Source organism: Arachis hypogaea, chromosome 19, assembly GCF_003086295.3.
Source record: "Arachis hypogaea cultivar Tifrunner chromosome 19, arahy.Tifrunner.gnm2.J5K5, whole genome shotgun sequence".
NCBI classification, from domain to species: domain Eukaryota; kingdom Viridiplantae; phylum Streptophyta; class Magnoliopsida; order Fabales; family Fabaceae; genus Arachis; species Arachis hypogaea.
Genome location: NC_092054.1, coordinates 127,286,822 through 127,310,183, shown reverse-complemented (window position 1 = coordinate 127,310,183; position 23,362 = coordinate 127,286,822). Strand labels below are relative to the sequence as shown.

The window sequence follows — 23,362 nt, the reverse complement described above, 5'->3', positions numbered from 1 at the left end:
AGGGTATAAACTTTTTCAATCAAAATTTGACATTCAGGAAAGTTGTGTTCCTGTAATGTTAAAATTTTTCTCAATTTTTTCACTAGCATGGGTATTCTCATGGCAGTACAAATATACAAAACCAGACCACCCTAAGTCATTTCCAATCCTACAAAGGCATAGTTATGTGAAATGGTGGTCACAATTTGATTCATCAATGGCATATCCATAAAAAGTCAGAGAATGGTTCAACACCAATTCCAATAGTCAGAAGATCTCAGATCCAGAAACAGCTTTGTTTCTCAATCAAAAAGCTCAAATCCAGGCAGCCCTCGCAGCCTCACAATCAAAAGAATCAATCAAAGGAAAACTTCAACAAATCCTTGAGCGCCAGTCATGGTTTGGTTCGGGCCATGACAAAAACAATGCAAGAAATAGTCAATAGTTGAGTAAGAAAAGTTCAACACCAATGTTAAAACAACAAATATAAAAAAGAAAAGAGGAATAAACAACAAAGCTAAAATACAATGCATGCAAGAATGCAAATGTAATAAACAAAAGAAAAGAAAAAGGATAAAAATGAGAAGTGAAAATGTACAAAGAAGGAGAAGAAGAAAGTAAGAAAGGAAGAAGAAAGAAGAAGAAAGCAGAGAAGAAAGAAGAAGAAAGGAAAAGAAACAGGGTGCGAACGCGATGCGTGCGCATGGGTCACGCGTATGCATGAAAACAGAAACAGGCAGGTGATGCGTGAGCGTCGTCCACGTGTACGCGTGGATGGCCCAAAATAAAAGTGACGTGTGAGTGTCGGTCAAGCGTGCACGTGACTACTTTTTGTGCCAGACGCATGAAAGCTGCACAATTCCATCACAACTCTCTGGTTTTTGTACCAGAGGCAACATTCAGGTATGACGCGCGCGTCGGTCACGACCACGCGTGGAAAAAGGAAAATTTGCGGGTGACGTGTATGCGTCAGCGAGGCGTACGCGTGGGGTGGGTTGTGCACCCAGCACCGCACCCGCATGGTTTTAGCCCAACTCTCTGATTTTTGTACCAGAGAGTGCCAGCATTAAATATGACGCGTGCGAGTCGCCCATGCTCACGCGTCAGGCAGACTTTTTTTTTCAAAACAGAGGTTTTACATCCTTGTTTATGTTAATGACATCTTAGTAACAGATTTTAATATTGAGAATATTCAATTGCTTATGTATCAACTACACTCAATTTTTTCTTTAAAAGAGTTGGGTGGATTTAATTTCTTTCTTGGAATCGTAACAACTAAATTAGATTTTGACTCATACATTCTTACTCAATCTAAATATATTAAAGATTTATTAAAGAGGATCGGCATGAATTTTTTTAATCCTATGTCCCTACCTATGATCACTATTGCTAAGCTCGCTATCAATGATGGTGAATTTTTTGATGAACCAACTCTTTATAGGTCAGTGGTAGGTGCAATGTAATATGTCACCCTCATTAAATCAGAAATTACATTTGCTGTGAACAAAGTGTCATAGTTCATGCATCAACCTCAATTACCTCATTGGCAAGGAGTTAAAAGAATCCTACAATATCTTGTTGGCATTGTTGATCATATAATTGTGTTTAGACCTTGTATAGACTTGAGAATCTTTGCCTTTGCAAACTCTGATTTGGGTGGCGATATTGATGACAGGCGTTCCACATCTGGTTCGTGTGTCTTCTTGGGCTCTAACATTTTTGCTTGGTCAAGTAGAAAGCAATGGTCTCTTAGTAGATTAAGCGTTGAAGAAAAATTTAGGAGTGAAGATTTGTGAATGGCCTAGAGAAGGAGAGTTGAATCTATAGTCTTCTTTTTGAACCCTTTTTGCTTTTTGCTTTTGACTGGAATTGAAATTTTGTTGCTGGTGCATCTGTTAAGATGAAATTCAGGAGACAATTTTATTTTGTCTTTTCACGAAGCATTCAGAAACAGAAGAAGAGTAGAGAAGCACTTTTATTTTGTCTCTTAACAAAATGAAAAACATACAATGCAGGAGACACTTTTATTTTGTCTTTTAACAAAATGAAATAAAAGAAGAGTAGAGAAGAGAAAATCATATAGCCATGTATGCTGGTTCAGCCACCATGTACAATGTGACCTACATCCCCCACAACTATGGATGAATTTTCACTATCTTTCACAAAGATTACAAATATCAATTTTTTTAAGATTCAACCCAATCCTATCTGGGACAAACACAGTTTTTACCCAAGATAGATTTGACTAGTTTTACTCCCTAGATTTTCAACCACTAAGTGCGCAACCAACTTAACAAGGGAATCCCCTCAAGATCATGTATACAAAACAAAAAAAAATATACAAAAAAGTTTTGACATGATTTTATAGCTTTTTCATATATCTCTCTTTACCTTTTCTCTCAAATGGCTGATTCCTCACTTAATGTCTTTTTTATTGAAAAAAAACAAAAAAAAAGAAGAACACTGAAGAAGAAGAAGAAGAAGAAGAAGAAGAAGAAGAAGAAGGAGGAGGAGGAGGAGGAAATAATTTGTAAACTATGATAACCCAATTGTGTGCTCACTCCTTCAATCAATATCTAGCTATTTACCCCTTTAATAGAAGAGTAAAACTTCTAAAGCTTGAAGCTTGGCTTGAACAGTTGACTTTTTTCTTTCCCAAATATCACAGAAGCAGTAGCAGTGCAGAAGATAGAAGCATTGATTAAAGCTAAGATGCAAACAAACCTTGCTGCTTCTCTTTCATTCTTTTTCAATCTTCTTCAAGGATCTGAGCCATTCATCAATGCTTTGATTCCAAGTTTTATTTTTTATGTAAGAATAAAAAATAATTAACCGATTAATTAACATAAAATAATAATAAATTAATTGCCCAAAAATAGGTCAAAAATTTAGAAATCTTAATTTTAAACTTTGAAAGTGAGATTTGGATTCAATAGAATTTTTCGAGTTGGAAAGTGTAACTTTCTGTAGAAAATTGCGTAAAAATGCATATCAGTAAATTAGCCGGTAGTATCAGCTTAAGTCTGTCCAGTACTGTGCGAGAATAATAAAAACAATAGAAAAGATTAAGAAAATAATTAAAGTTGAAAATCGGACGCTAATACTAAAGGTTTGGCCCAAAATCAGGTCAAATGAGCTAAAAATGTTAACGGGTTGGATCGGGCCCAAGTTGGGCCCAAGCCTAACATATAAATACTCTCATTAAAGGTCATTTCAGCCACTCCATACTTCATAACTTAACACACACAGTAGCTGCTAGGGTTAGAGAAGAGAGGAAGAAAATACTATTCACAATCACATTCATTTGACCATATCTCGAGCTACGGTGCTTTGATTCGTATGTCATTTGTGACCACGCGAATCTCTCGTCGAGCCCGTTAGTTCTAACTAACTTTTGCTGGTAAGATTTTGAATTTTTTTTCTCCATTTTTTAGCCCTATGAATTTCTAAAATTTTGGCTGTAGTTGTTGAGTGATTTTTGTGATTTTGGGTGTTTAGGTACACTCTAATATTGATTTCTATTAGATTTTATCCCAATTAACATTGGATAAGATGAGCATATTTGAAACCCTTGTGGCATAGTATATTGTGAATTCTAGGTATTGATATTAGCGATATTGGTATGTATAGCTTGATATTTGGTGATTTGGGAGTGGTGTTAGTGATTGTAAAGCTTGTTGAAAATCAAATTTGGTGTTTTGAGCATATTAGAAATCGATCAAGCTATGATTTTGGTTTCTTCTATGTAATATGTAATGTTTTGTGAATTTTAGACTAGTTGACTTTAGGATAGGATTGAATTAATTAAATGATTGATTGGACTATGTATGTGATATGTGAATTGTGATGAGGTTGTATGAGTTGTATGTGGTTGGATGATAATTGTGATATGATGATTATTGATGATTGATAATGAATTAGGAGGCTTGTTGATGTTGATGAATGTTGAGGATGATGAATTGATGTTAGGGATTGTGGATTATTGAGATGTGAGATTTATAAGTGAAAATTATTGGATAGAATTGATGAAATTGTATGTTAGTAGGTTGTGGGATGATTGAAAAGTATACAAATATAATTTAGATACATTGAAACTATTTTGGATGAAGAACAATTGGTTTTGAATTGAGAATTTTGGTGAATTTGAGGTTTAAAGGTTTTTGGTAAAAACGAATTTTTGGCCAACTTCGGTAGACCATAACTTGAGTCTCGGGTTTTGGATTTGAATGAAATTAGTTTCAAATTAAATATAACTTAAAGAGCTTTAAAATGAAATAGATTTTGTAGAAATTGAAATTTTGTAGAGAAAGTTATGAACGTTAGAAGTTGGGGTCAAAAATCTGTTATTCCGTACGGAGACACGAGAGAAAAGGGCTGCCCTTAGAGGTGGAGCCGCTCAAGTGTGGACTTTTGATTTGATTTCTGTATGAGAACTCCCTTATTAATTCACTTATTATTATCAACTACTATTTTCTAATTAAAATTACTTTGATAATAATGTTTATATGTTGTAAAACTCACCCTATTCTTCTAAAAATATTTTTCAGGAACAAATACTTGACTATGTGAGACTTTCTATTCAAGAGTCACGATCTGCAACGAGTACCTATTTTTTGTTGAGTTTCTAGATGTATATGCTCTATATGTCACAAGTAGGATCCAATCATTCTTAATTATTTTAATTTTGTTAAAAATGTATAATTATTTATTTTAGAACTTGTAAAATATTTGTAACTTTTTTATTCAACTTATATTTGAGTTGGTTAGGCTTGCTAAAAGACTATTTTTTGAGCACCGGTCATGACTCATTTTTGGTCGTGACAAATTATTCGAAGCCTCATAAATAATAATGAACTTCTTGCCTGCCAAAAGAAGGGAAAGACTAACTTATTTCCAATTTCTGGTAGTAAAGAATAAGAGGTAATATTCAATTTGGTTCTTGAATTTGCACACGAATTTTAATTTAGTTTTTGAAATTTTAATTACTTCTATGTAGTACCCAAATTTTATAAACATGCCTCACATGAGTCTTTGGGACGATTTTTAGTTCAAAAACGTTAATGGGGCATTAAAATGGACAATCAAATGCCACATTAAAACCTATAAAATGATGCAGTTTTGGTTTTGGCATTCAAATAGCTAAAAAATGATATTGCATCACTTATTTTGTTAGGTAAAGTTTTAATAAATACCACTTATGATGTTGTTTTTGGATTATTTGAATATCAAAATCAAAATGACATCATTTTACAGAATCTAGCGTGGCATTCACCTGTCCATGACAACGTTCTATTACGTTTATACTTTGAAAATTATTTTAAGGACTAATATGAGTCATATTCACAAAGTTTGGAGACTAAATAAAGGTAATTAAAATTTTAGAGACTAAATTGAGACTCGTATGCAAATTTAGGGACCAAATTGAGTATTATCTCGACGAATAAAATATAACGATGACATTTTAGTCTTTTAGATTTAGTTAAATGTTCAAATTCCTTTGTTTTGTTTCTCCCCTAAAACCTGACTATATACCTGGAACATGATGATGTATAAATTCTAATAATAATTAATAAGTGGAAGCATGCTTTAATAAACTAAAGTAAAATTTAGGGATAAGGATTGTTTTAGTCCATAACATTGAGAGTCAGAATTGAAATCGTCCCCAATATAATTTTTTATTTAGAATCATCCTTAACGTTTTTTCGTATTAAAATCGTCTTTTTAATTTTTTTTAGACAAAAATACCCTCCACCACTACCGGCACCACTACCATCACCACTACCAGCACCTCCACCACCAAGAATAACATCAATGAAATCAACACAAATTCAACAACTAAATCAACACAAACAGAAGCAGAAAGCAGAAATCGAAGCAGTAACAGATGCAGAAGCTCAAACACAAAGCCAAATCAACACAAGCAGAAGCAGAAAGCATAAAGTAGAAACCGAAGTAGAAACAGATGCAGAAGCTTAAGCACAAAGCCAAATCAACACAAGCAGAAGCACAAATTCAACAAGAAGCAGAAACTCAAGCAGAAGCTCAAGCAAAAGTAGAAAGCAAAGGCCAAAGCAACGAGTAGAAGCTGAAGCAAGAAGAAGAAGCAGATGCAGAAGCCGAAGCAGAACCACCGGCAACTCGTGGGCGACGGAGTGACGGCGGCTGGGCAGATCGGCGGTAGTAGGAACCCAGCTCAGCCTCAGATTCCTATCTCTCCGTCACGCGCCGCCCTCCTCGCGTCGGGCTCCCCTTCCCGGCGACGCACTCCACGACGGCGGCAGAAGCATGCATGAACGGCGGCGACGTCTTCCTCTGTTTGCGGTTCTGGCAGCGGTTCGTGGGCGGACTAGCAACGATGTGGGTGTCGCGATGGTGGCGGCGGCTATGGCAGCGGCTTCCCCCCCCCCTCCACGGGCACTCCCTCTCTCTTTCTCAGATCTCCTCTCTCGCTGCTCGTGCTCGGTGGCGAAGGACCCAAAGGTGGCAGTGATGGCAAGAAGCGGCGGTGGAGACCCGCGGTGAAGGCGACGACGGCACTGGAATGCCAGGGCTCTCCCCTTCCCCTTCTCCCCTTTTCCTCCACCCCCCACCCCTCGCGTCCTTTCCCCTCCCCTTTCTCTCGTGTCCTTTTTTTTAATTTTATAATTTTTTTATTAGATTAGAAGTAGTTTAGTAATAAAATAAAAAATTTTATCAAAAAAGACAATTTTAACACGAAAAATTTTTTTAAAGATGATTCTAAATAAAAAATTATGTTAGGGACGATTTCGATTCTGACGTTCAACGTTAAGGACCAAAACAATACTTATCCCTAAAATTTAAAAAAAAAACTGCGGTAGCTAAGTAGGACAATTTAGATAACCATTTGGAGCAAGGCAAGTATATAATATATCACATCCAATTTGGTTTTTTCAAACCTTCAAATACGCAGCGCATGCAGCTGCAACATTATGTTGGACAAGTTTTCTCATTGACCTTCAACATTAATTTAGTGTTTCATGTAAAATATAGAGCGTGTTAGCATACTTTACTTCATATTGAATTATTGATGCATATATATGACGTATGAACGGTAGGTCAAAATGTTCTGTTCATATTATACTTCGTTCATCATTGCGATCCACTTGTAAATGCATATAAGTATATAACAATCAGTACAATGAATTGTACGAAGCGATTTCTAGTTTTTTCACCCAACAAACCACTTGGTCAAAAATGAAAATAATAATAATAACAAAAAAAATATTAGATGGATATTAGAATTTATTATTTTTGATTAATAATTAATTAGTAATATTTAAATATATGAGTTAAAATTATGTTATTAGATTATTATACTAAAAGAATTAATCTAATAATTAAAAATGCTGATAAAAAAATAAATTTTGTTAGTCTTTGAATTTTTTTTATAATAATATTAATTTTGTCTGACTTTAACTTTAAACAAAGAATTTATGAGTATTTTTGAATTACAACGTATGTCTCTTTCTCTATTTTAAGTGGTTCTTAGAATATACTCTATTATTTATAGGTATTTTTAAAATTAATTGTGATGCCAGTTATCCTGCTTCTGATGATAGTGTTCGTTTTGTTTGTATTGTTAGAGATTGTAATGAGTGTTGACAAAGGGGATGTTTGAAAATGATCGAGAGTAATAGTATTCTTAAAGAGGAATTATTTGCTATTTGGAGAGATTATCTCTTAGTTTAGGATGTGGGTCAACAAAATATTATTTATGAGACAAATTGTGTAGAGAGACGTTTAATCTTGTTACTAATTATCAAGATCGTTTTGGATTAGTTTTATTGATTTGTAGGTGTTCAAAATAAAAAATATTATATATTAAAATTGACAAATTTAATTATAAGATATGTAAATACACTGACGAACAATATGATAAAAATGACAATAATTTTACAACTCTATTAAATAAAACTTTTCTCTTTTTAGAAGAAGGAGTTTATAAATAATCTTAAACAAAATTGCTCATAAAAACATAAAAAAAGTAAACCAACTTCAATAATACAATGGTTACAATTCCGGGGAAGAAATTGTAGAATATAACTAGCCAGAATAATTGAATAAAAGTGAGTTGGATTGAATTTTGAAAAAAAGTTTTTTTAATCCTTTTTATAAAGTTTTTTAATAAAAACAATAATTAATTTTATAATTATATATATAAAAATATAAGGATTAATTCTTAAAAATAATTTCTTAAAATTTTGTTTTCGTAAAAGGATAACATATTACTTATTTGAATTAAAAGGGTTTTTTAGATAAAAATAATTTATCCTGGAAATGGTACTTTAGAAAAAATATAAGTCGATTACTACTTTGTTTATTTCACATCATTTTCAATGCTTAAGTTTTTTTCTCATGATATTTTATTACTTAGCTTCTCATGTTTTTTCAACAAAAGAAAATAACTTAAAAATCATAGTGTAGACTAAGTTTTTTTTTTTTCGGTTTCATTTTATTCTGTATTATTTTTTATTTCAAAAATACTATCTACATACTAAAATAAATTATATATTTATGTATAAATATATGTAATTTAATTTATTTTAAGATATATTTTGTATTTTAATATTAATATGTATGTTATCTCGGTAAATAATTTTAATGATTATTTTTAATATATATTTAATATGATTATTTTTATTTTCATTCTTGTTACATTAGATTCAAATCGTTTTGATAATTATTATGTAAATAATATTGTTATGGTCAACTTAAAAGCCGTGTTTGTGAAAATTTTAATCAAACAATATGATCGAATTATAACTTTATTCAAAAGTAGTTTTGCTCTTTTAAATTTAAAAATTGTCTAAACAAAATTTATAAAAAAAATGAATTGAAAATACGATATTGTCATCCTCCTCTTATTCTCACTTTCCAATTGTCTAAACTTACATAATAATGTTTAACAAATGTTTAATATATCCTAGCTAGCGAGTGAAATTTAGCATTCTAAAATTATTAGCTTGATCATTATTGTTGCTCGAGACCAGTGATGGATCCAAAAAATTTTGACAGTGGGAACAAAATATATATATAACATAATAATAATAATAATTTAAGTTTAGCTAATATGTATCTTAAAGAGACATAACAAACTTATTATTAGTAGAATATTTTAAATTTTTTTATTTGATAACTGTAAAATAAATACATTAAAAACTTAAATTTTATATATTTCTAACAAAAATATTTTTAATTTGTAATCTTATAATATGTGCCTTTAGGACACAAGATAAATAAACTCTAACAATTTTTATAATAAAAATATTATATTGCATAAAAATCAACTATAAAATTATTCATTAACCATTATGTATTTGTGTATAAATATATTTATTGTTTAATTTATTTTCAATATATATTTTATATTTCAATATGTATTTTATACAGATAGTTACTTTTTATGTACATATAGCATAATTATTGTTATAATTAAATTTTATTATTATAAAATATTATTAGTCTTCAAAATATATAATTTATAAATTAAAATATTAAAATAATAATTTAAATAATAATATATAATTTATAATTCTATTTTTTAGGTTTCATATTTTTAAAAAAACTGAATAATTTTTTTTAAACAATACAATCGAACTGTCTCTTATATATATATATATATATATATATATATATATATATATATATATATATATCACCAAACAGTTATTAAAAATTCACTTCTCATACAATTAAAAGTCAACTCTTATTAATATTTATAGTTAAAAAAATTTTTTTAATTAATGTAGTTGCTACAGAAAAAATTAAAATTAATTTTAAAAAAAGATAAATAATATCATTTGAGTTTATTTTTAAGAAAGAACACTAATTTTATTTAAATTGAGAATTGATCATTCTAATAAACATCTAATATAAAATTCTTAAACTGACTATTAAGTACTAAAAGTTGAGTAAAAAATTATTGTAAAGTCAAATTTAATAATTTAATAAAGACAAATAAATATTATTATCGTATACTCCTTAAAAAATTTTCAAATTATAGTCGAGACTTATTATATCCGAATAAGTTACCTAGAAAAGCTGTTAGAATAAAAAGAGTGAACATAATTTTCAAGCTTAATGATGAGCGGCAATTTGATTAAGAAAATGGAGGAAGAATCGAAGACACACAAAACTGAGAAAGATGGCGTTGAGGACAGTGCAAAGGGTTGAATATTTAAATGAAAGGGTTGACTTGGAGAATGAATGCCAGCTGGCTGACCAATGGGCTTTCGATACCCGCAGTAGCGCCGTTACGGGCTTACGGTATATATACATATGCACATACTCATCCTCTATATATAGTATTAAAATATTAAATCACATAGTAAAATAAAAAAGTAATTATTCTTAAATTAAAATAATAAAATATATATTTTATAAAAATTATAAAATTAATAATAATTAAATTTTTACTTTATCACATTATTAATTTATTTATTTTAGAGGATCTAACTTGCTTCTAAAATATTATTTTAGGATTCAATTTGATTCTCAATAAGCATTAAACAATGCATGTATCAAGATTATTTAAGCATATATAGTGTGTTATTTAATAAAAAATCTTTAAAATTTTTCATAACCTAAATAGTAACTCTTTAAATATATTGGTATATTAATAAGTACTAATGCGCTTATTAATTTATTTTTTATGTATCAAATATAAAAATAATAATAAAAATAAAATTAATTAAAATAATTAGTTATTTATAACTTAAGTAAAAACTTATGAATGGATACCGTTGCCCGTTGGTCAATACTCAATATGGTCACCCATTACTGCTCGTAAATACGTTACCGCGTTACCTATTAAAGAAAAGAAAAGAAATTGTTTGCAACATTAAATGAACAAGATCCATAGCTGTCTGAGGCATTTGCTAAAACCAATGAGATGCCAAGATCAACACCTTACAGATAGGAATAGAGCCATTCCGTTGCATGTGTGATGTTCCTATGCTTAATGCTTAATTATAATCAATAATTAACAATGATGAGCAATTAAATGACGTGGATATACCGTATGACAAAACTAAAAAAGTGTTGGTAGTTTATGCAACTTGATTACTTGATAGAACAAAAACAAAAACAAAGGGTTGTAAAGAGGGGGGAAGAAAGAAACACATGAAGGAAGCAAGGAAGCAATTTGTGAGAGCGTTGACTTCAACACAAATAATGTGAACTCAAAATAAAAAGTCGTGTGAGAAAATGAAGCATATACTTGAGATACCAGCGTTGATTCTGGACTCTTGCTGGGAGTGTATGACTCTCCTCTTATCTTATCTCTATATATATTATTAGTTTCCTTCAAAACCTCTTCCATCCCCAACATAGCTAGGCTTAGCTTATCAGCTTATGCTTCTCTCTACTCTCTACTCCTTCAGCACAATTTTAGACAAGAATTGAAGGTAATCTTTCTAACCTTCTCTTCTCTCTCTATCTCTCTCTATATGTGTAAAGGTGTGGCCTTTTTCTGACTGGTGAGTAGTATTAGTGGGAGGCCCACTTTTTTTAGCACTAAAAGTGAAGCACTTGTTTCTAGATTTTATTATAATATATCATTTCACCTTTTTCCACCATTCAAAATCAACCAACTGTTTTTTTATTATGCTCCAAGCGACTCTAATTTCTGCACTTGATTATTGTGTTTAACACAAACTGTTTTCATATTTGAGGCCAGAATATAACTTTCCATAACAAAATAGAGGGAAACAATGTTCTTGCTTTTCTATATAGGATGATTTCCTATACCTTCATGTGTCCTTTACAATATTCAATTTCTGGATAATTTTTTCAGCTTCCTCATGCTTCTGATCTTGTTAGTCTTTGTTCAATATAGGTCACTCATTAGATTCATATTCCTTATCTGCAAAATTGGCCCTCTCTCTGTTTTCCTCTCTTTATTGTTTTTGTTTTGTTATGGATTTGGTAGGGACAAGAAGACAGGAATTTTTTTCTTTTTTGTGAGGTCATAGAATTGAGGAAAATGTTATTACTCTCTTAACTGTCTTCTACGAAGTTTTCGTTTTCATGGTGTATACTCAAGTTGACTTGAATGCCACCTGTTTTTCTAAAAGTGGTTGGAAACTTAGAACCTTTTTGTGAACATGTATAGGACCGGCTTTGCAAAATATCATTTTAGACTTTTCAACTTTGTGCTGCTGTTGACTATGAATAATATAATATACGCTTTTCTCTCCCAATTTATGATATTTTGTTTTTTAATACCAAAGTGAAGGGTAGTTTACCAATTCATTGCATCAGCATAAGAGTGATGAATGATCTACATCAGCTTCATTTTTTTAACCAACACTATAACATGTGATTCTTGCATATAACCTGTTTGATAAAGTGTCTAAAAGAAAATTGAACTTGCATCATTTTTCTCTCTTCTGCAGGAAACTTTGTAATTACATTTTGGGGAGTATCCAGAATCAGAATTAGAGATGGCAGGGCAACAATTAGGAGTGCTGAATGCACTCGATGTTGCAAAGACACAGTGGTACCATTTCACAGCAATTGTGATTGCTGGCATGGGATTTTTCACAGATGCCTATGATCTTTTCTGCATCTCCCTTGTCACCAAGTTGCTTGGGAGGATATACTACACAGATATAAAAGATCCAAAGCCTGGTGTTCTGCCTCCAAATGTTCAAGCTGCTGTGACAGGTGTCGCGCTATGTGGCACTCTAGCAGGCCAGCTTTTCTTTGGTTGGCTTGGTGACAAGATGGGAAGGAAGAGGGTCTATGGACTAACCCTCATGCTCATGGTGGTTTGTTCCATTGCCTCTGGCCTCTCTTTCGGATCTAGCGCGAAGGGTGTTATAGCAACCCTTTGTTTCTTCAGGTTCTGGCTTGGCTTTGGGATTGGTGGCGACTACCCTCTTTCGGCTACAATCATGTCTGAGTATGCCAATAAGAAGACAAGAGGAGCCTTCATTGCTGCGGTGTTTGCTATGCAAGGATTTGGGATCCTTGCTGGTGGAATTGTGGCCTTGATTGTCTCATCTTCATTTGACCATCACTACAAGGTCCCTACTTATAAAGAAAATCCACAAGCATCATTGGTGCTGCCTGCATTTGATTATGTTTGGCGCATCATCTTGATGTTTGGTGCTGTGCCGGCTGCTCTGACTTACTACTGGCGTATGAAGATGCCTGAGACGGCTCGTTACACAGCTCTTGTTGCCAAGAATGCTAAACAAGCCGCCTCGGACATGTCCAAGGTGCTACAAGTTGATCTTGAAGCTGAGGAGGAGAAGGTGAAAGAAATTACAGAGAGTCAAACCCAAAAGTTTGGCTTGTTCAGCAAGGAATTTGCCAAGCGCCACGGCTTGCACTTGTTGGGAACCACAACCACTTGGTTCTTGTTGGACATTGCTTTCTACAGTCAGAATCTATTCCAGAAGGACATTTTCAGTGCCATTGGATGGATCCCACCTTCCCAAAATATGAACGCAATCCATGAGGTTTATAGAATTGCAAGAGCACAAACACTCATTGCACTATGCAGTACTGTACCAGGGTACTGGTTTACAGTGGCCTTCATCGATTACATGGGACGATTTGCCATCCAATTGATGGGTTTCATCTTCATGACAATCTTCATGTTCGCACTCGCCATACCATATGATCACTGGACTAAGAAAGAGAACAGAATTGGGTTTGTAGTGATGTACTCACTGACCTTCTTCTTCTCAAACTTTGGTCCCAACGCAACCACATTTGTTGTCCCAGCGGAGATTTTCCCAGCGAGATTGAGGTCTACTTGTCATGGAATCTCAGCAGCTGCAGGTAAAGCCGGAGCCATTGTAGGTGCATTCGGATTCTTGTATGCTTCGCAAAGCAAGGACCCGAAGAAGACTGACAAGGGATACCCAACTGGTATCGGTGTCAAGAACTCCCTCATTATGCTTGGTGTCATCAACTTTTTGGGAATTATATTCACCTTGTTGGTGCCAGAATCAAAGGGAAAATCACTGGAAGAGTTGAGTGGGGAGAATGAAGATGAAGGTGCTGAGGCTATTGAGATGCAAGGATCTGCTAGGACAGTTCCAGTTTAATCAAAGTGTTTAAAAAGTATATGCTTTTTGTTGTAATGTGAAAATTTTAATTTCTGATATTCTCCACTGTAAGATGCATAATAATTATGTAGATATTTGCTTTTGTGTGTGAACATTTCAAATTCAATGTCATTGAAGAGGGTTCATCATGTGTTTCAATCTTTTTAATTGGTCTTTGAAATCTTCATAATCATATCTGTAATTGAATATATTGGAAGAAATTATTTTTCACAAATTCCTCTGATTTCATAGGTGCTGTTAAGAAAATTTCAGCGATTTTTCATATATTATGTATGCACTCCTTTCATTTTCATTTCCTTCACTCCATTTTGTGCAGTGGGACGTATGATACAGGCAAATATCATAATTCCTAAAACCATATATCATTCCACAAATAACAGACTAGAGTTGTTTACTAGAACAAGAAAAAATCAGTAATTAAATTATGTATAATGAGTGACAATATGACAAGAAACATAATATATGATGACTTTGATAGATGCAATATACTTGACCTTGGAAAGGCTTGTGTATTGTTGTGTGTATGAACTTCAAGAAGATTATTGCATCTAATAAGGAGCTAGCAGAAGACACAATTCTACAACAAGATAAGAAGCTGCAAAAATTAAAGTACTAAAATATATAGAATCTGTTATCCTTTTCAAAGCCACAATTTCTCAGAAAGCCACTCTCACAACTACATTGCTTTCATTTTCAGAAGGCCAAAGTCACCAGCGAGTAGTTAAAGTTGCAATGTCCAATTACATGATCAGTGCTTCAACATGGTGTGGTTTAGTTCGGCACAACATATTGGTAAACCAAATTTTCTTTTGTCCCTTTTCGTTTTCGTTTTCGTTTTTTTTTTTTTTTAATACGGTAGATAAATTGTCAAGCTCAAAATCAAAGAAGCAAGACAAATACATTATGAACTACAAAAACTAAATAAGACTCAAAATCTGAATAAAAGAGTAAGGCATCTTTGGTTTGGCTATTAGAAGCAAAAAATATAACAAAATATTTAACCTCAATGGAGAAATAAAAAGAAAAACAATTAGGCAATAGCTAGGGAATTAGGAATAATACACATTCCATTTCCATGACAAAATAAGCATATAGGTATTTAGCCTTAACCAACTTTTTTTTATTGGTAGTATTTTTCTTTTCTTTTTAAGTAATATTTTTGGGTTTATAATTATATAACCTGTTAGCTGCCATATTCCACTCTTAAAACATGAAATATATCATGATAGTCACAGTGGTATGTAGTCTTAGTTAAAAGAAAATGACAAATAAATCCTTAAGGATTTATACTTCGGATAGATTAATCTTTAAAGAAAAAAAAAGTATTAATAAAGTCATCTAATATAGTAGATGTGGACACACTACCTTTAAATTAGCTCCTATATAATTAGAGTAGAAAGTCTTAATTTAAACTAATCTTCACGTTTGTTATTCTAAAAAATTTTATTTGTACTTTTTTTTTTTAAAGACTAATCTATTCTAAATATAAATTTTTAAGAATTTATTTATGTGTGTGAGGCAAATATAGAAAAAAGGCTACTGATTGAAAGAAATCACACAGTAATTAAGACTTGATTTAATAAATTTTTTTGACAAAATATATGTAATTTTGAAAAACACATGCTCCTCTTTTTATATTTGATAAATCAAAACATAGTCATTCTAACAAAGGAGAAGAAAAAGAGTTGCATGTGATAAAGAGAAAGTGATATCCACTCTGATGAAAAAGAGAAAATTGCTGTTAAATTACACTAATGAAAATCGTAGAATTCCCAAGTAGGACTTATTACACTATGCCAAATTAAAAGGCACTGATGGAGAATTTGGAGCACACCAATAGCGTAGAGGAAAACATGGGTAGTAGTGCAAAACCTTGGTGTAAGTCCCTTAATTCAAACTTTTTAAGTATTGCATTGGTTTCTTGATCATTATCCACTCTCTTGGTGTCAGAGCTCTCCAAGTCAAGCCAAATAGCATTTCCTCTAAATTGGTGAGTCTTTCATTCTTCTCCCGTTACACTAGTTAATACTTGATACACAACCTCACTTGCGCATGCTATAATTTCTTGAAAAGAAACTAACATTTTATAATTCATCAGAATGTGAACATTTAAAAAACAAAACTACCAATGTTATTTTGTCCTGGTATTCATAAATTTTATTGTACAATCTCTATATAACCCTCATTTTGTCTTGTTCTCAGTTTTGCGTGTATTTGACAACTATATAGTTTCTCATCTAACGTTAGTCATATGTTAAACAAAAATACTATTTATATATTAAAATTAGTTATTATGTAATTTTATATAAATATATGTATAATTTAATTTATTTTTTATATATTTTATATTAATAACTGATTTTAATAGTTAATTTTAATATACATCTAATATAATTATATATTAAATTAACTAGCAATAAGAAATAAAAAAAAAAGCAGATAGAAATAGAAAAAAAATAATAATATCACTTTTTATTTTACAAATAATAATAATAATAATAATAATAATAATAATAATAATCATTACTCTTCCGTTAGTGTTGTTCTTCATGTGGGTCATGGTATAATATTAATGGTGTTGTAGTAGTCATCGTTCATGAGGTTCGTTGCAACATGAGTCATGCACCAAACTCTTCATTCGATATAAACTATTTCATCACTTTTTAGAAACTTTCTCCCGTAATCATGATCCAATTGAAGTTTTTGATTGCCTAACAGTTGGGAAAGATTGTTGGTTTTTCTTTTCTCTTTTGTAAGATCCAATTCCAATTTTTTGAGTGTTTCCTTGTATTTTCGTATTATTATTTTAATCAGATTTTTTTGGATTAATTGAAGTGAGAGAAAACAGTCACAAATTGAAAGAGAAGAGAAAAAAATAGAATTCTAATTTTTTATACAAAATAGCATATTTTAAATAAAAATTTTTCATTCGTTTACGTTGGATCGGCCTGAAATTTAGACTGTAAGTTACTTCATCTTACTCTTCATTCTGGACAGTAGAGATGTTGATTAGAATTCTATAGTAGAAGAAAATAGCTTCGAACAACAATTCTAATTTTTGATATTTTTTATTTTCTTGTTACTCATTTGTAAGCTTTGGTGTTTTAGTGTTTTGGCTGATTGTATGCACGATTTATGCTTTGTTTGAGACTCTCTAGTAGCTCATATTTAATTATAGTTGAGCTATGTCATTGGTCTGGACAACTCGTGATTTTTACCTCTTACATTGAGGGAGTTTTTCACGTTAAAATATCGGTATGTTCTTGTTGTTGCTTTACTTGATATATTTGCTTGCTCATTGTTGCTGTCATATTATTTTGTGAGTGCTTTCATATTGTTCTTGTATTAGGTATTTGTGTAGTTTTTGTTGCTGGACTCTTTCATACTAGCATCAGAGCTTGTTAGTATCTTTTTGGGCTTGTGATTCTGTGAACAATGGAAGCAAATACTAATACTAGTAGGATGATCACTCTTAATGGTCCTAATTAAAATTTGTAAAAGTCAAAGATGGAAGATTTGCTTTACCTTACGAATTTTCATCAACCAGTTTTTGGTACAGAAAAGTCTAATGATAAATCTGATAATGATTGGACTTATTGCAAAGGCAAATTTGTGGATATATTAGGCAATGGGTTGACGATAATGTATTGAACCATATTATTGGAGAGACACATACTCGGATCCTTAGGATTAAACTAGAACAGTTGTACGCTTAGAAAACTGGGAATAACAAGATGTTTTTTATTAATCAGTTATTGGCTTTAAAATATACAGACGGGATATCAATGACAGATCACTTGAATAACTTTCAAGGAATAATGAATCAGTTATCTTCCATGATATCAAGTTTGATGAAGAGGTTCAAGAATTGATACTTCTTGGCTCTTTACTAGAATCATGAGATATTTTCAGAATTTTATTGTCCAATTCTACTCCTAATGGTGTAATCTCTATGGATCTTGTCAAGAGCAGTATTTTGAATGAAAAAATGAGAAGAAAGTCACAAGGTACATCATCTGCACATTCAGATGTTCTGGTTCTCGAGTTTAGAGAAAGAAACAAAAATCAAGGTGTTAAAATTAGAGATCAAAGTAGAAGCAAATCTCGAGGAATGTATAAAAATATTGAGTGTCATCATTGTGGTCAAAAGGAGCATGTGAAAAAATTGTGTTGGCAGTTAAAGAAGGAGAAATCCAAGGCAAGTAAAGACAAGAGCACAAATAAAGATGATGATAGCAATGAAGATAATGTCAATGTAACTCATGATAATTTTCTTCCTGTTGAGAAGTTTAAATCTGTTAATCTTGTTGATAATAGCATCCGTTGGGTGATTGACAGTGGTGCTTCTATTCATGTTACATTTAGAAAGAATTTATTTACGTTTTATACTCCTGGTAATTTTGGTGATGTAAAAATGGCTCATCAAGGTATTACAAAATGTGCTAGTGTTGGACAGATTTGCCTAAAAACCTACAAAGGTACCAAATTAATGTTGAAGCATGTGAAGCATATTCCAGACATTCGGTTGAACTTACTTTCTGTTGGTAAGTTATGTGATAAAGACTTGGATAACTCATTCTCTCGTGATAACTGGAAGCTCACCAAGGGTTCCATGGTTGTTGCTAGAGGTACATGACATTCTACTCTTTATTTAACTCAAGCAAAGATTGTGAAAGATGTTGTTAATGCTACTAAGTTTATTGATGAAACTGACTTATGGCATAAAAAATTATGTTATATGAGTGAGAAAGGCATGAATATGTTATCCAAGAGAAATTTTTTATCTGGTTGCAAGGTTGCTTTGCAAAAGTGCAATCATTGCTTTGCTGGGAAACAAAACAAGATTTCTTTCGAGAGCCATCCACCTTCAAAGAAGTCAAAAATACTTGACTTGGTGCATTCTTAGGTATGTGGGCCGATGAAGACAAGAACACTTAAAGGGTCTATCTATTTTGTAACCTTTATTGATGATCATTCTAGAAAATTATGGGTTTCACTTTGAAGAACAAAGATCAAGTTTTGGATGTGTTCAAGAAATTTCAAGCTTTTGTTAAAAGAGAAATTGGAAAGAAGTTGAAATGCATTCGTATTAACAATGATGGTGAGTACTCAGGTCTATCTGATGCTTATGTAAAGAGCATAGTATAAGACATTAGAAGACTTCTCCGAAGACTCCTTAGTTGAATGGCCTGTATAAAAGAATGAACAGAATATTGGTTGAAAGAGTTAGGTATTTATTGTCACAGTCTGAATTGACAAAATTCTCTTGGGGATGAAGTTTTGAGCACTGTTGTTCATGTCTTGAACCAGACACCATGTGTTTCCTTGTAATTTGAAGTGCCAGAAAAGGTATAGTCAGATAAAGATGTTTCTCATGATCATTGAAGATGTCTTTGGATGCAAAGATTTTTTTTATATTCCCAAAGATGAGATATCTAAATTTGATTTAAAAGACTAGGTAATGTATTTTTATTGGCTATGGCATGGATGAGTTTGGTTACAGGTTTTATGATCCTATTAACAAGAAGATGATTTAAAATAGAGATGTTATCTTTTTTGAAGACTAAACATTTAAGGTTATTGATAATACAGATAAGCCAATGGTTCAACCTAGTGATGATTTTTCTGACTTGGATATTACTCCCTCCATGTCTGTGGTAGAAGATGGTAGAGTTGAAGCTCATAATAATGAGCATGATATAGGTGCAAGTGAAGATGAAATAGTTGATTCGACGCTTGATGAAGTTTGGTGATAATGAGCATGATGCAAATGCACTCAAAAGGTCTACACGAGAAAGGAAGCCTTCACAAGGTCTCCACATGAGTTTGTCTTGATGACTGGTGGGAGAGAACCTGAATGCTTTAGAGAGGCTATTGAAGATGGAAGCAAAGTTCAATGGCTTAAAGCTATACAAGAAGAAATGAAGTTCTTGCTCAAGAATGATACCTATAAATTGGTGAAGCTAGCTAAGGGTATGAGAATTTTGAAGAACAAATGTGTAATATCCTACCACTTAGAGCTTTACGCCTAGGTCGTAAATTAAAGGTGGTGAGGCCCCACGACTTCTAAAAACAAAAATACGTACGTAGATATATACGAAGAATAGTTTAATTAGGAGTCTTGAAAGAAAAGATGAACAAAGTAAAACCGAAAACGTGTCACTCTCGAAAAACATTAAGATAAAAGCTTATACAAAAACCCAAAGATATATATTATATATATATATATATATATATATATATATATATATATGAAAAATTCCAAAACAGAAAATACATAATCAAGCTCTAGACTTGACCTGCAAAGAAAGGCTGGCCAGAATATATATATATATATATATAAAACCAAAAATAAACCCAAAACATAGATATATATCCTGGTTCTCCAAAGTCAACCTCTAGGTGGGACAAAATACAACTACATACAAAGTGGAGAGTACCACACACACACACAAGCATAAAATCCTAAAGTAGATTTTTGCTTCAGTAGAGCCTCCAGCATGTTCAGTGAGGTGCCTCACATCCTACATCTGAAAAATAACAGAATATGTATGGAATGAGAATCGAGAGTTTTTAGTATAGTAAAGGTGTCCGCATAGATAATAAATAATGTCCCAGAAAGCCAGAGGCATTCCAAAGACCAAAACCCCAACACTTATAACAAAATTCGAGAGGTTTCACTAAACCAGAATAGGGTAACTATATCTAAGGAATCTAATTTGATTCTTCACTTCCCGTTCTCTGCAAACCTCCAATTCACCATGTGGAACAACCTTCAGTGTTTCCTCCACCAACATGAGGGATCTCTTAGAAAAAAAAAACACAAATAAGAAAAACACAAATATAGTAATAGATACGGCAAATAGATCAAATAGCAGTTAGTTACAGATAAGCAATCAGGCAAGCCAAACAAATGCATACCCAAACAAAACATACAAGTGTATATGATGGATGTCTGTCTTATCGCTAATGATATCATATGTCGGTTATACAGCCAAACTCGACATGTCCGGTAGCAAACTTTGGACAGAAACACCACATCGCGGAACAAATGGGACTAAGTCACAATCATTGCATACTACCCGCTTAATCCATAGCAAGTGGAACGAACCACTACTACTGCGTACTACCCAAGAGGGTGTTTACAAACTCAACCCGGAGCAAGTAGACAAACCACAACCCTTGCTACTGCCTAGGTATCTCAAACAGTTAAAAATAAATTTTTGTATAAAAAAAAGGTTTGTGCGTACGCATCATTACTGTGCGTACGCATGCACCAGAATGTATTGCCAGCCTGTGCGTATGCACCATTGCTGTGTGTATGCATAACTTATAAAATTCCAGGGTGTGCATACGTACATCTCTCGTGCGTATGCACGAGTATTGTCACACGCTCTAGACCGTGCGTGCGCACAGTAGTGTGCATGGGCACTCAAACCAGAAATTCTGGTTTTCTCAACTTCACAAAGTTCAGTTTTTTATACCTAAATTTCGGTATTCATAACTTTCTCTACAAAACTTTAATTTCTCTCATCTTTACACCATTTTAAAGCTCTCACAAACATCTTCGATTTAGAATAAAGTTCACTCAAATCTAAACTTCGAGGGCCAAGTTATGACCCGCCGAAGTTGGTTAAAAATCTACTTTTACCAAATTTTGCCAACTTCTCTAGTTTTCAAAATTTCCAATCCAAAACCAAACCAACCACAATCAAATTAATACCAATATTCTACACACTATCACACACTCTTCATCCATTTCTCAATCACTCTAACACCTAAATTCATCAATCAATTCAAACATTTTTTATGCATAATTCTACTAGTTTCACTAATTTAATCATCACTCATTCAACAAGTTCACTCACAAAACCACCAACTTCACAATTACATATTCAATTATCAATATTCAATATCCAACATATTATCAACTCAAATTCACAATGCTTCCACCACTTTCAACATTTGAAATTCAACAATTTCACATTACATGCACATATCATGTCCAATAAATTAAATCAACCAATTCACATTATTCAAACCTATCCTAAGGCAACTAGCCTATTTTTCTATGCAACATTATATATTATCTACAAGAAACCAAAATCATACCTTGGCCGATTTTTCCCTAAGTCACAAAACACCTCAAGACCTTATTTCCATGAGTTTCCTAGCCTCCAAAGTCCACTTGACAAGCTTCCAACCACTAGAGTTCCAATTCAACCACTCCACTTCCCCAATTTGACATCAACTTCACATATATTCAACCTAATTTTATATAATTTTGTGCGTACGTACAACAATGGTCCATATGCATAGGCTGGGAATTCATTTCGGTGCGTGCGTACGCACAACAATGATGTGTATGCATGAACCCTATTTTTCACACAAAACTCTGTTTTTAATTATTTGACCTTTTCAGCAGACCTGTAAACTTTCGTAATCCCTATTTAAGGTCCGATAGCTAGTCTTTAGGTTTCGGAATCAGAGCGAACATATTGAGGGTGTTGAATTGATATTGAGAAAAAAATAGATTTAATGACATGAGAGTTGTGATGGGGATGATTACGATAATGAAAAATGAGAATGATTGATGATGACTAACTATGATGAGTATGGTTATGATATTGAGAGATGATGATAAATGAATTTGATTAAGATATGTTGGGAGTGATTATGATTTTATGATTGAGATATGAAGAGAATGATTATGAAAATGGAACTGAGTCTGATTGAGATGTGCCTTCCTGGATAGTATGCAAGGGTTGGGCCTCGTCCCACTTGCTCCAGGTTAGTAATTAAAACATCTGGACAGTAGCAATGGTGGTGGTTCGTCCCACTTGCTCCGGATTAATGTTTGAGATACTTAGGCCGTAGCAAGGGTTGTGATTCGTCCCACTTGCTCCAGGTTAGTCATTGAGATACCTGGCAATAGCAAAGGTTGTGGTTTATCCCACTTGCTCCGGGTTGAGTTTGTAAACACCCACTTGGGTAGTACGCAGTAGTAGTGGTTCATTCTACTTGCTTTGGGTTAAGCGGGTAAGATAAAAGGGCTGTGGCTTAGTCCCACTTACTCTGCGATATGGTGTTTCTATCCAGGGTTCGCTACCGAACATGTCAGATTTGGCTGTATAATTGACAGGTGATATCATCGGCCATAGGACAGACATACATCATATGCAATTGTATGTTTTGTTTGGGTAATCATTTGTTTGGCTTGCCTAATTGCTTATTTGTAACTAACTACTATTTGATCTATTTGCCGTATCTGTTACTATATT

At 32.6% G+C, this 23,362-nt stretch overlaps 1 protein-coding gene across 2 annotated transcripts; it reads left to right on the top strand.

Moving 5' to 3' along the window:
* The first annotated feature begins 10,817 nt into the window (after window positions 1-10,817).
* LOC112779407 (low affinity inorganic phosphate transporter 1) lies at window positions 10,818-14,295 on the top strand. Of its 2 annotated transcripts, none has more exons than XM_025823651.3 (2): window positions 10,818-11,405; window positions 12,396-14,295. In XM_025823651.3, the coding sequence occupies exon 2, from the start codon at window positions 12,444-12,446 to the stop codon at window positions 14,058-14,060; it is 1,617 nt and encodes a 538-aa protein (XP_025679436.1). In that variant the 5' UTR covers window positions 10,818-11,405; window positions 12,396-12,443; the 3' UTR covers window positions 14,061-14,295. The 2 variants fall into 2 exon arrangements, with proteins under 2 accessions (XP_025679436.1, XP_072082641.1); XM_072226540.1 differs by lacking the exon at window positions 10,818-11,405 and adding an exon at window positions 11,576-11,815.
* The last annotated feature ends 9,067 nt before the right edge of the window (window positions 14,296-23,362 follow it).

Coding starts and splice junctions, on each gene's coding strand:
- LOC112779407 (XM_025823651.3), top strand. CDS start 12,444: ATGGCAGGGCAACAATTAGGAGTGCTGAATGCACTCGATGTTGCAAAG.